This window comes from Dufourea novaeangliae, unplaced genomic scaffold (genome assembly GCF_001272555.1).
Source record: "Dufourea novaeangliae isolate 0120121106 unplaced genomic scaffold, ASM127255v1 scaffold205, whole genome shotgun sequence".
In the NCBI taxonomy this organism is placed as follows: Eukaryota; Metazoa; Arthropoda; class Insecta; order Hymenoptera; family Halictidae; genus Dufourea; species Dufourea novaeangliae.
Window position 1 is genome coordinate 1,333,044 of NW_015374106.1, and position 13,692 is coordinate 1,346,735.

Here is a 13,692-nt window from a genome sequence, read left to right on the forward strand (position 1 = left end):
TCCCTCACATAGAAAAGAGCTCTACCTCTTATTTATAGGACCTCCCGTTTTGCTCGACGATGACCCAACGCTGACGATTTCTCTGCAAAGAATACAGATTCAACGGTTGTCGAGGAAACTATAAAATTCTGTACGTTCAACAACGTTCACCTTTACATTGACGGCAGGGGTTAACAAACCGGAGTAGCTGATGGTTGAAGAGTAATAGGAATATACAGTAAATCCTCGATGAGTGCTCCTCGGCACTCAACATTAAATATTTCAGAAACTACAGGCCATATACGACTGAAACAAATACAATTGGCTTGAGAATTCCAAGCTCTATAACTGTGCTAATTTCCGTTAAAAACTGTAGTATTTCTATGATTCATTTTTAGATACAACTGTTACAATTGAATATTGTAAATTACTCATACTGTTCGTAATATACAGGGTGGTCGGCTACTAGCGTTAGAAATTTTGTATGGCGATTCTGCATGTCAAAATGAAACGAAAATCGAGAATAACAAAATTTTGTTGGGGGCTTAGTTTTTAAGTTATTAATAGTTAAAAATTCGTGCCAGAAACGCACGAAACCAGGCAATCTGTGCGCAAGCGATAATCCTAGTATGATATTAGAAAAATATACCTTTATCTCGTAAGCAAAAAGTGATGTGTAACATCTGCACTCGAGACTCGACTATTTTCTTGCGATATTTAACTAAAAATCCATTATTACTCGTTTGTACTACTCGTTCAAATCCAGAAGGGAGACCACAGCACACGCACAGAATAAACACTGAATGAACTAACTTAAATTGAACTAAAAGTCACTATAATAAATTAAACTAATACTATAAAAAAGTATAGATGCTTTTCTTCGAGGAATAATTCTCGCCGACTAGATGTGTTCGCTTTGACGACTGCCATCGAACTAAGGAAATGTTACTCGAAACCCACGTGAAGGACAGGAAAGTAATAAAAATTTGCAAACAACGAGTAGAGGTCGTACTAAGTACCTGTTGTTCGGCAGCGACTAACTGCAGATGTTGGGATTAGAAGAAAGGGCAGGTATATATCGCATGTTTGGCGAAAAAGTAAGGATACATTTTTTTCTTAGCTGACGTCTGACGTCAGTGTACGCGCCGTAACTGTTGTGTGCCCTATGCTTAGTGTCTGTACACAGAGTGCCTGTTTCAGGCGTATTTGACCTTAATTTTCGATTGTTAATAATTTGAAAACAAAGCTTGTAACACAATTTCGTCATTCTTGATTTTCGTTTTATTTTGATAAATAGAATGACACATTAAAATTTCTGACACCAGTAGTCGAACAGCCTGTACAATATGTCCAGTTTAACTATAAGTGCACACACGCTGTTATTTCTCTAACTATTAAAAAGGCGAATAATGTTTCATATGAAAGTTATTTAATTTCATGAAATAAACTTAATAGAATATTTGATTTTTTTAAACTGTTATTTACAGGGATTTTAATAACAATGTAACTTTTTTTAAATGGAACTAAATGTTTTTCACTATAGCCACGTTATTAAGTATTATAAGAAGAATTCAACGACGTATTTGAAAGTTCTGTTTGAATAATAATTTATTGAATAACTGTATCAATATTGGTGGTAATTTCATTGTTTCTTGTCTCGACGTTCATACGCTATGGTAAAAGACGCTCACAGTAAGCGAACTTGACATTTTCCAGTAATATTCATACAGTTATCCAAGAAATTATTATTCAAACAGAACTTCCAAATATGTCGTTGAGTTCATCTTGTAATGCTTAATAACGTGACAATAGTAAAAATATTTTGTTTCATTTTTAGAAAAATTTACATTGTTATTAAAAACTCTGCAAATAACAATTAAAAGAAAATTCAAATATTCTAAAATGTGAATGGTGAGTGAAAAAGTGTACGATATAATAAACATTTTATTATATCGAGTTTATATTGAGTTATATTGAGCAATCTATTTTTTTTTTATTTCAATTTAAAGTACATAGATGGCAGCTATAGATAAAATATCAGACAAATGGTCACTCCAGTATTTTTTATAGAACACCCTCCTTTTATCGAAATTTTGTATAACATGTTCCCATTATTGGCTCTATTTCAGTGACAACTCCTCGAACGCTGTCTTTCAGCTCTGGAATTGATTTAGAATTGTTAGCATAGACTTTGCCACAAACACTTAAAATGATTCTTAGTAATAGACCTTGCTACATAACACTCGGAACAATTAATTTATTGCATCGTAAATTCCCTAGTCGCTATCTTCATCGTTCATATCCCTCTCGAGGAAGAGATAACAATTGGCCTCCAAGATCTTGCGATCTAACACCACCAGACTTATTTCTTTGGCTTTACGTGAAAGACAAAGTGTATGACAACAATCTCAAATCAATTCCAGAGCTGAAAGACAACGTTCGAAGTGTTATCTCTGAAACAGAGCTCCATTTATACGAACATGTTTTACAAAATGTCGATAAAATGATGGTGGCCTGCAAGAGAAAAGACGGGTGACCATGTGTCTGATATTTTATTCACGTAGAACCGCCATCTATACACTTTACAGACTCCTCTCGATTATTATCTCAAACTCGGGCCCGCGTCGGGACAATAATCTTGTAGGGAGAAATGTTTCAGACCCACATAAATTCGTTTTTTCCCCGAAGCTCGAGCCTCGGCAACAAAAGCGGAGGGGCAACAAAGTATGCACTTGACAGATTCCACAGCCTCGCCCCTCCTCAGTGGTGGGGATAACACCTGGACAATAATCGTACGTTTTATTAAAAACTTGAAATGGAACCTCTTATTCAGTTACCCTTTATAAGCTCTCGTAACCGACTACAATCCACAGGTGCCTCGGCTGTGGTCGCGTACACTTAAGGTACGTTTACACATGACAGTAAAATTCATGGATTTTCGTTCTCGTGCGACTGTATAACAATGTACATCAATGTCACGAGAACACCAGATTTAGTTTTCACGACGACAAAAGTCGTAATATTTAGTATCATAACTGTAAAAATCACGATTTACTGTAACGTGGAAACGTACCTTTAGTCGCATTTCGCAGTTTTACGTCTTTGAGTGTGGTGCCGATATCAATCTAGTCCGATGATCTCTGTCCTTCTTGGAGGGCCCTGGCCCTTTTTTTCCTCTCCGGGATGCAGTCGGCCCCTATGATGCATTGCCGCCCTTATCTTTACGTGCGTTGCCAGTCGGTCAGGCGCGTACACGCGCGGCTAGATCTATTCCGCACGCATGTGTGCATGCGGATCACGCGCGGCTGCGGTGTGCCCGGACGGGGAGATTGAACGGGGAAAGAAAAAGGAGAAAGTCGTAGAACCGACTGCGATTTTTCGACCGCAGTCCTCCACCGACGTATCTACGCTGTTTGCTTAGCGGTTCATAATTGGATCCAGAACGATGGCGATTTTACTGCGTTTCTTGGGGACTTTAATATGTACGTATTATATTAAGAAGTAGCTTTTTTAAGAAGTTAGTGTTAATTTAGAGAGAAAATCTGAAAAAACTGTTGTTCTACAAAATATGTACACATTGGATGATGAAAGAGTACAGCCGGATAAAGGGGTCAAAAGTGCCTTAAATCGAATTGAATTTGTGATGGATCATTCGATAGTTTATGAAGAAAAAGCAATTTGTACCAATTTTTAACACTCCATCTCGATCAGGAGGGTAGTAACAGGGAAAATTCAGATTATTCGTTTTTCTTCTATTTTCCCTATTTAACCGTATGCAAACATTCTGTAAAATGTTTAATAGATGATAGTTATCGGGGCACATGTTAGGGACATTTTTCCGAGTTTTTGGTTGAAAATCCTAGTTGTAAAAAAATTGAAAACGTTAAAAAATGCATATTTTTTCTTAACGTTTTAAAATGAATAGGTTTATATACGATAATTACAGTAACGAAATATTATCACAAGTAATGTTTTTTTTGTAGATGTTAATTTAGAGAAAGTTTCATCATCGAAAAATATAATATTTTTGCATGTTTGCAAAAGGACAGCAATTGTTTCACATTTTATCCCATATAAAGTTTGTAGTTTTGTGAGAATAGAAATATTTTTCTCTTGATGCTAGTGTAATTAAAATCATAATGGAATGAATTGCTAGTTAATTCATCTGAAAGTGACGAATATGACTAATTTTTATGCTAATTTAGCGTTGGTTAACTGGGAAAAGATCGAAATTACTGTAACCAGAGAAGTAACCAAGATGGCGGCTGCACGTCGCAACGGAAACATAGAGTCAAACAGGAATTCGTTTGTTTTCGATTCCTGAAATAGATGGAGCAGTCTTCTGGGAACATGCGCCTGTAATTTCTCACAAAACCCCTTCATCTATTCGTAACGACTGCTTTTGTACCTTTATAAATACCTTTGAGACGTAAAAAGCGAAGATTAAAAGAATCGTCGCATATAACATGGCTTTACTTTTCCAGTAATAGACGTCTCTTGTATATTTACCAAACATTTCCAGATCTGTCACTCTCTCTTTATATAAAACGACTGTAATTAATTTTATGTAATCGATAATAATAATCAGAAAATTTTTTGTGTGAAAGGCTTATTATCATTTTAAAAGGGAGTTTACTATGTGTTCTAATATGATTTAATTAAGTTTCAAAAATTTATATGCGATTGTTATTTCTTATTTCTTTGTACTAGTTAACGTTTGTTATTAGCAATTGTTATTTGTGTGATTATAATTAAAGTTGTAACTGTATGCGGTTTTTGTTACTAAAAAACACACGACAGTAACATTTATTGCATATAATTAATCAATGTACTCACCAATATCGGCCCTCCATCCTTCAAGGAAGCTGAAACCGTTGCGCCGAACCATTGAAGTGTTTTATTATCGATCTGGCTCAAACCGTTAGCCACACTTGGATTTCTAACGTGATTATTTCCTGTAATCAAAATATCATCACGTTATTTATGAAGGTATAGTAACATTAAATATCGCCAAATCTAATAATGGTAACATAAAAGGAAAAACACATTATAGGTACATATAATCTGACTTACTTTACAATATGTGTACGTATATCTTTGCTCGTTAAGCAGATTAATAATGACTCGTATATGCTGTCAAACTTTTGAATATTTTAATAGCTTTCCATTAATTTTAATTAGTTGGGGATAAAGTACAATAGAGTAGACCACCATATAACATGTATTGTGTTCATATAACATGACAGGAAAATTAGGACAGTGTCTGTACAACATAATAGATGAGTTTACATTTTCAAGGGAAATATCCCTCAACTACAGACGACACGTTTAAGAGACGAGTCTGAATTTTTTTGCAATGTAAGAAACTTTATTTTACTACCACATTTGACCTTGGTTATCACATCGCGATAAAAAAAAACATAGCATTCCATTAAAAAAAATAGAGATGACCTTGAAATCTCCTCTATGCCTTCACCCACGCAGAAAATGTTTGTGTCACAATATGCCCCCCACTATACCGTGTAAGTTTTGTATATAACATTTTTTCATATTATTACAAATAACGGCAATATTTAAAGTGGACATAGTTATTGCCCTACCCTGTACACGTTGCATATGTATTGTAATACAATTATTTCCATAACAGTACTGGAAAATAACATTCAGTTGGTTATTAAAAGTTTTGCGAATTAGTCGTCGAATTATACATGTCTGAGATGAGACGTCTATAGTTAAGGGTTAATATTTATTACACATTTCTTATAATAAACCTTTATATTTTTTATCAATATGCATTTCCATATGTATACCTACATAATCCATATATGAGCCGTTCACAGGTTAAAGTAATTAACTCCACTTTCTGAAATTTTTTAAATTTTAGTGTCAACAATTTATGCTTAACTTTTCATATTTAAAAATAATTTTTTTAATGATTTAAAAATAATTCCTTGACAATTATTCTAGCGTTAATCACTTTGGTTATTAAACTGCTCAACTGTATTACCTGCATGAGTCGTATAACATGGAACGTATTATTTGTGTAATAAGGGTCTGCTATACACCGAAGTAGCATAATGGGATATGGAGATATAATGGAACTAAATAAATTTGCATAAAATATTTAGAAAAAATCAATGCTTTCTGTGTTACGTTTTGAGATTAATGCACGTTCACGTTCAATTTTATAATTGTTATATAACGCAGTGATGCAAGAACAGTTTCCAGTAAATGACGAGTTGGATGCGTCATCCGAGTGCATTCCTTTAAAAAGCAAGCCTTGAAGCAGGTGTCACCGTAGAGAATTCTCAGCAAGTGCACCAAGTACTTTTCTTCGTCGATTTTTCGAACGGAATGAACCCGTTAGCCGTATCGGTCAACCGTGGCCCTTAAAGGGAAGTTGTCCTTCGCATCCCACCCCTTATTTCGCGAGCGCTACTAAAGGTAACGCTCGAACGAGTCTTCCATTCACGACAGCATTATGACAAAGATCGTAAGAGACTGAACAGTATTAACAAAATACTTCCCACTTAATTGGTGAAAACTGTTTATAAAAATGTAAATAGTAATATTTTTTTAGAATACGTCAATCAATCACACGCTTCGACATTAAAATTTGAAGAGAAATTCAAAAAGTGGAGTTACAATGGTGGATAAAATTATCAGAGCCACAGTATGAAAAATATGTTTTTTTGTATTTGAGTAGAAATAAAATCACAACATCAAGATAGTTACACTGTATAATATTCAACTAACAATTATCCACTAAAAATACACAAAAAAAGTTAAACTTACCTTACGTAATTATAAAAAAAAATACAGTTAAAATCGTAAAATCGTCAATTTACGCAAATGATTCCAATAATTATTATGAAAATATCATTTTTTGTAGCTAAAGAAGAAGCGATTAACTTCTCAGTATCAACTACAGTTCCATAAGGCTCACGTTAAAAAGAACTTTTTATAACGTTCATTATCCAACAATTTTATCATTGACCGATTTTTTGGTAGCAATCGAAAGTTGAAGCTTCTAAAATTATTCTGTTGAATTTTCACCTAAACTTGACATTATTAAAAATTTGCAAAAGCCACCTTAAAGCCAACAATTAACCGAACAAAACGAGTAAAATCTCTAACAAAACATTCAGTTACAAATGATCATCGATTGGCTGATAGTCAAAAGTCGCCAAATGTATCGCGTCCTAATTATTTCGCCGATTACCGCACTCTCATTAAGGGGATGTCAATTAACCATACTCTGGATGATCGAACCACGCGCACGCCCGGTCTGACCTTCCCCGAAGATCCTCAGGTGGCATCCGACAAGAAATGCCGAACCTTCCGCCGGGGCAGGGCCGTGGGTAGAACGACCTTACGGTTTTCTGTATTAGGCAGAGCCGGCTTCTTGCGCGGCTACGGTTCCCGGTATCTCGAGACGGCCCCACCGCCGCCACTCCGACACCCCGTGGGGTGCACCCCGGAGGAGTAGTTCCTCAAGACGTCCTCTCGGTCGAGCACCCGACAAGTGAGTGACCTCCGAGACCTGGACGAGATCCCGAGTCGCTTCCTCGTACGCAAACGGAATCGAAGATAGAAGAGGAGGAATGGGATATAGGAGCGGTTGGCAGCTGAACGCATTGCTGGATCTATCAATCCGGGGTTATGTGCAGTAAATCCTTGATGAGTGTTCAAAGGCTCCTCAGCACTGAACTTTAAATATTTCATAAATTAATTGCGATATGCAGCTGAAACAAATATAATTGACTTCGGAATTTCAAGCTCTGTCGCTGTGCAAAACCTCAATAAAAAGTCAGCGTGACACCTGGGGACCTCTCCTTGTCATGCCGAGGAGCCTTCGAACACTCATCGAGGATTTACTGTACACGGAATTCACAGGTCTGTGAAGTTAGCACCCCCACATGCCAAATTTTATGAAAAACAAACTATTCGTTTATCGATGATTTGTACACATTTGTCCAACCAAAATTTTCGTTTCTCCACCCTTCAAAAAAAAGTTATAAACAAATAAAGAAATTTGTTACCAGCACCCCCGTGAACATTTTTTCTTAATTCTCAAGGTGGATATGATTGTCCGCGATTTGTCCACATTTGTCCAACCAAAATTTTCGTTTGTCCACCCTTCAAAAAAAAGTTATACACAAATAAAGAAATTTGTTACCAGCACCCCCGTGAACACTTTCTCTTAATTCTCAAGGTGGATATGATTGTCCGCGATTTGTCCACATTTGTCCAACCAAAATTTTCGTTTGTCCACCTTTCAAAAAAAAGTTATAAATAAATTAAGGATATGATATTAATACTCCCACGAACATTTTTCCTTCATTTCTAACTGGGATATGATTTCCCAATGCTTAGTTTAGAGAAAATGCAATAAGAAATACTGTGGCCGATTAAATCTTATTTTTGGTCTGACAGCCTTTTGTGGTTGCTAAGTTTCTCTGGGCGTAAGGCCGTAAGAATGAAATTTTCGAGTAATATTTGTTTTGCGAGAATCTTATACTATACGGTAATGAGCTTTATTTGAAAAACTTTTCTGTTATTCCCATAGTGCTAGGGATATTCAAGGCGATAACTTTGAATGGGGTCTACTCTCTAATGTGAACTTCTCTAATAGAATTGACACCAATTGGTGTAACTGACATTATAAAGGAAATGAGACATGTTATTTCGTAGTTTCAACAGTGATTTTGTAATTAATACGTGTCTCAGACACCACATTTAAATCTTTAGCGAAATGATCTATTAAAATATATTTAACACTAGATGACAACCCAAATAACACACCCATTTTACGGCTATTTTAGGTATGAGGCGCCTTTAAGCCGTCTTCAACACGTCATGTGCTATCTGGGAAACTGGAAAATTTACCAATTCATGAATTAACTAATTTCTTTTCTCTAACACCGTAATAAAAGTTGCCAAGGATCTGAGAAAATGTATTGTTATATAACATTGTAATCATTGTTATAAGAATGTTCTGACAAGTCATTTTGACTTGGTAGTTCCAATGTTAATTCAACCTTATAAAAAAATTCCTTAAATACCGGAAAATGATATAATAATCGTATATCATATGATAAATCAGTAACTATATAATAAATGAACAGAACTGTCTGTCCTGTAATTACCAAGCGAACACGAGCCATCATTTAATTGCTGTTTTATTCGGGATACGATGAAGAAAACGATAGGGGTAATTTTCGTGTCCCAAAAGGAGAATAATTTTCTCTCGTAAAAATCGTAGATGGAACGGTAGATTGTCAGCGTGTGCGGGAGCCGTGAATGTAATAAATGGCCGGGTGTATCGGGTACGACTGTAATTGGATAAGATCGAGACAAGATCGAGCATTCGACCAGGCTAATTATCGATCAAAGCGAAGTGTCCGGGCGAGCAGAGCGTTGACTAAGGAAGAGAGCCGACTAATTGGACGTAGCGTCGGGGGGGCACGGTCTTGTGTATGTAGTCGGTGAAAACGTTTCTCTATCAAGCGGTGAATGCTTCTGCAGAGTCTGCGTTAATGGGAACGAGGGAAGAGGAGCATCCTCCGTCGCGCGAAGTAACAGGAAGAACCCTAGTGTTTCTCGACTTTGACTGACAAAAATTACCACTTGACGTTCTCTGGTTGTACAGGCGTAATTAAATGACTGGCACGTTAATTGATAATCAAAGTCAATTATAAGGTAGAAAGATTGTAATTTATGCTGAACACATTACAGCAACTACACCAAGGTTGGAAGAAGCTATTTATGGAAACTTCAACGCTTTGTACCAGTTTCCTTTAACACTTTGTGAAATTTCATTGCGATTACGTAATGTAGGTACTACTATAAAATACTAAATTCACAATTAATTTGGCTATAAAGGACTTTTTATAATATTTTTTTAACGTATTCTATTGTATTTTACTCAAGTGGCTAAAAATCTATTATATGAAGTTGTGTTTGTGATTTGCGTAAAGGGGAATGTTAAAAAGACGATCATTCACGTTTATAACACCATTAGCAACTATTACATCTAAATTAGCAAACACTAAATTAAAGAAAAAACTTTAAAGACTGTGACTATTTTAATATATTAATACAAAACTTATTAACAAATACATATTATCTGAAAATCTTAAAAATCCTTAACAAAACTGTAGTATTAAAGACTTTTAATTTGGAACATTTCTTTTAGAATTGAAATTTCAAAAATTAGGTATCGAAAATACATATATGTTTTTAATAGAAAATGGAATTAATTGAATAAAAAATAGCTTAATACTTCGTGTACACTATCATTCACTGAGTTCAAAGTCTCATTTTCATAAATATTAGAAACATGATACTTGATCCAGATTATATGTATAACTTTTACTACTTTTATGACATCATATTACCAAAAATCTATATTCACAATCTTCTATATGTTATGTATAATATATCATTAATTATTGGCAAGAATTACAGAAAACTAATGAATTAAAAGTTATATGTTGACCACCACGATCCTCAGATCTAAACTATATTGAAGAAATATTTCGAAAAACCCCACGTTCAAGGACAAGATTGATTCTTCCATTACATAAATCTTACTGAATTTTTAATTTCAAATGAACCGTTACGAAGTTACAGTTATCACAGCAGACTACTTCTTGTAAAGAGACATCCAGGAGATCGCTCACCATTTATTTACTAATAAATATTTTTAAATAAAAAAATTACCTTATAATTTAGAAACTGTAATCTTTGAAACACGAACACATTTTTTGAAAAAGGTCTGATAGTTTTCGAGAAAAAATTTTCCAAAGAACACTCTTTTTTCAGCCTCCTGACTGAGCATGACCCCTTAAAATACTCCGCTCACACGAAGCTAGTAATAATCACACTCAGTCGAAAGGGTGAGAATAATAAAACTCCTGCCCGTCTCAATCAACATTTCATCTCAATCCGACACTTCCAATCGATCCAACACGCTCCACACGAGATAACGTGAAATCGTCGGCGGGCTGGTGATTTCCTCTGCCGATCGCCTTCCGAGACCGGTACCGATTACTTTCCCGTGGGCAAATTACGGGTCCGGAATCGTGCTCGATCGCCGAGATACGGGTCCGTTACGAGGTGTGTAAGCACGTCTAATTCGCGCCGGGCATGATTCCGCTAATTTGCATCAGCGCATTAGCGCCGGTTCGCGGCGCGGCGGCGTTCCAAGCGGAAGATTGTATCGCGCGCGGGCGCGCGCGCGTGATTATTAATTTGAACGGCTGTCCGCGCGGAAATTCATGCACACGCTCGTGACTTCGTTCGCTCGGCTTTCTGGTTTATTGCTTGTTTGCTTGGAATTGAGTCATCGCGATTTCTTTCGCAACCTGATGCCTTTTTTTCGATCGAATATTTTTAGGCAAACGATTGCTTTGTCAATGAAAAAGAAGATAATAAATAAATATTGTATGATGATTTCTCTCATAATTGTGATAGATTCTTTGAAAAGTGATTCTGAATAAAATATGGCAGGTAAATATAGGTCCTGATCTGTATGTATACTTAGGTAGTTATAACAGTTTAAAGTGGATCTGATGGCGTGGTGAAATCACATACTCAAAACGGAGTGGGCCTTAAGAGATTGAAACGAAACAGGGGAATATGAAATATTGTTTGCTGACAGGTCAATTTTATACGAAATTCTCGACGTAGATTCCTTGAACTTGAATGCAGGCCTTGCATCGGAGAATTCGTGAATCATACATACAACGCGATATATTTTGGTATTTTTAATTACATTATTCTTCATTCGTTAAACCTCATCATCGCACACTATATTCTTTTTGCACTATATGTACCTACTTTATATTAGGTGTACGGTAATAACTAATCCACTATCTTTTACGAAAATTCAGTATTTGTTTATAAGAAAATAAAAACATGTGCCTGCTTGAAAATATTTGTTATTGTTTTCTGACATCCTACACTGTTTCTACCAAGCAAGATAGCGAGAAACCGCAGTGACTTTAGATTCTATTGTAATTTTATTAAGAAAATAGTGAATTACTTATTGGTACACCTAATAGTTTATTCCGTATTTTATTTTCTCTTATTTGATTTTATGTTACTTGCCTTTTTTCGTATGATGTATGCAATAAAGGCAATAATAATATTATTATTCATACAAATTTTAACTGTTATAACCACTTAAGTATTGAAAATTGTACCTAATATTCATATGATATTTTTTACTCCGAATGGGTTTCCATAGAATCTGTCAGTTTGTTACCCCGATTACGATTCACCCCGTATTCCTCTATGATATACACCCCCATTCATAAGTAGTAATATCTACTCAAACTATTCAAACATGTTCGAACTCCTCAAGATCCCTCAAACATCTTTTATTTGAAAATATCCAAACATATTTCGACTATTTGTTCACGGACCTATCACTATTCACAAATATTTTGCACCCCAAGTGCACAGATCCTAAAAGTTCTTAAAAGTCTACATAGGAGACAAGTGACCCCAAGTGATAAGAAACTCAAGATATCTCCGAAACTGTGGACTTCTCAAAAAATGTTGCAAAGCATGTTTTAAAGTTTAATGTTTGCACTTTCAGCTATAATAGCCAAGATTGAATAGACTATAAATTAAAGTAATAAAAAAGGGATTTAAAGTGAGCATGTTTTCAAAAATCGAGGCTCAGGTTCCACTTAGGACTGGAGTCTTTATTTCTTTGGGGTTAAATCACTCGTTTAATACGAAGTAAATCTAACAAGACTTCACGAAATTTCTTAAGGTCCTCAACAAGTTGTATGGTTTACGATATAATGAAGCACAACGAACTTCATTTCCTATTAGTACTAAAACATGCAAGGTAGCACAGAGTATACAATTTCTATGAAACATTCCACATTTTCACCTTACAGACCAGATGTGGTAATACTTGGTAACTGCAGTGCACGCCGAACACAAGTAATTTATATCACAAAAAAAGTAGCCAGATTCCTTTCCCATAAGTTCGTTTATTACAGTGTTAATCACCTGCAGAGAGAGAAAAAGTATTTGAAACCGATATCTGTCCAGCCGAGATGCAAAGCCTTGAAACGTGGAAGGGTCAACGGCAGGGTGGGTGGAAAGTCGCCGAGAATAGAGCGTTCTATAACCAGTCAGTCGGTTACCTCGCGGTTCCCGAGATTACGAAGCCACCTCCTCGAGGGCTATGTGAGCGGGTGGAAAGCCAGAAAGTGGGTCAGCAACTGCGAACAGCCCGCGGAACACGAGATACCAGCCCTCGTTAGCAACGCTACACCTTTCAAAGCCCCAACGGTCTAACAGCGGACTTACGAGTGGTGGAGAGAACCGGAAAAACGGTATCGGATTGAATTTGAAGAGGCTGGAAGAGTTAATCCGTTCTGGTTTCAGGATCACCATTCGAAAGTTTCTTGTGTTATTAACCCTAGAACAATACTTTTTCACTTTTCGAGCGTACACTTCCCCTCATAAGTACATAAACATTATGGCACTTATCGAATACTTAGTGAATGTTACAAAGCATTACGAAATAGCTGAAAGTTTAAAATGAATATCGTTTAGGGGATGTTAGCCCTTTAACGCCTAGACCCTTAGGTCGTTATTTCCAAATTATAAGAACGATATATAAAATATATATAAAAATATATGACGAAAGAAAAAAAAATGAAAAAAGAAAAAATATGTATATAT

The 13,692-nt window shown here is 35.8% G+C and overlaps 1 protein-coding gene across 1 annotated transcript in view; it reads right to left on the minus strand.

The window, feature by feature from the left end:
• The window catches only part of LOC107190848 (integrin alpha-PS2-like), a 173,172-nt gene that overhangs the window by 106,881 nt on the left and 52,599 nt on the right, over positions 1 to 13,692 (minus strand). The window contains 1 exon segment of the mRNA XM_015579733.1: positions 4,816 to 4,934. Coding sequence (XP_015435219.1) covers positions 4,816 to 4,934 — 119 coding nt within the window.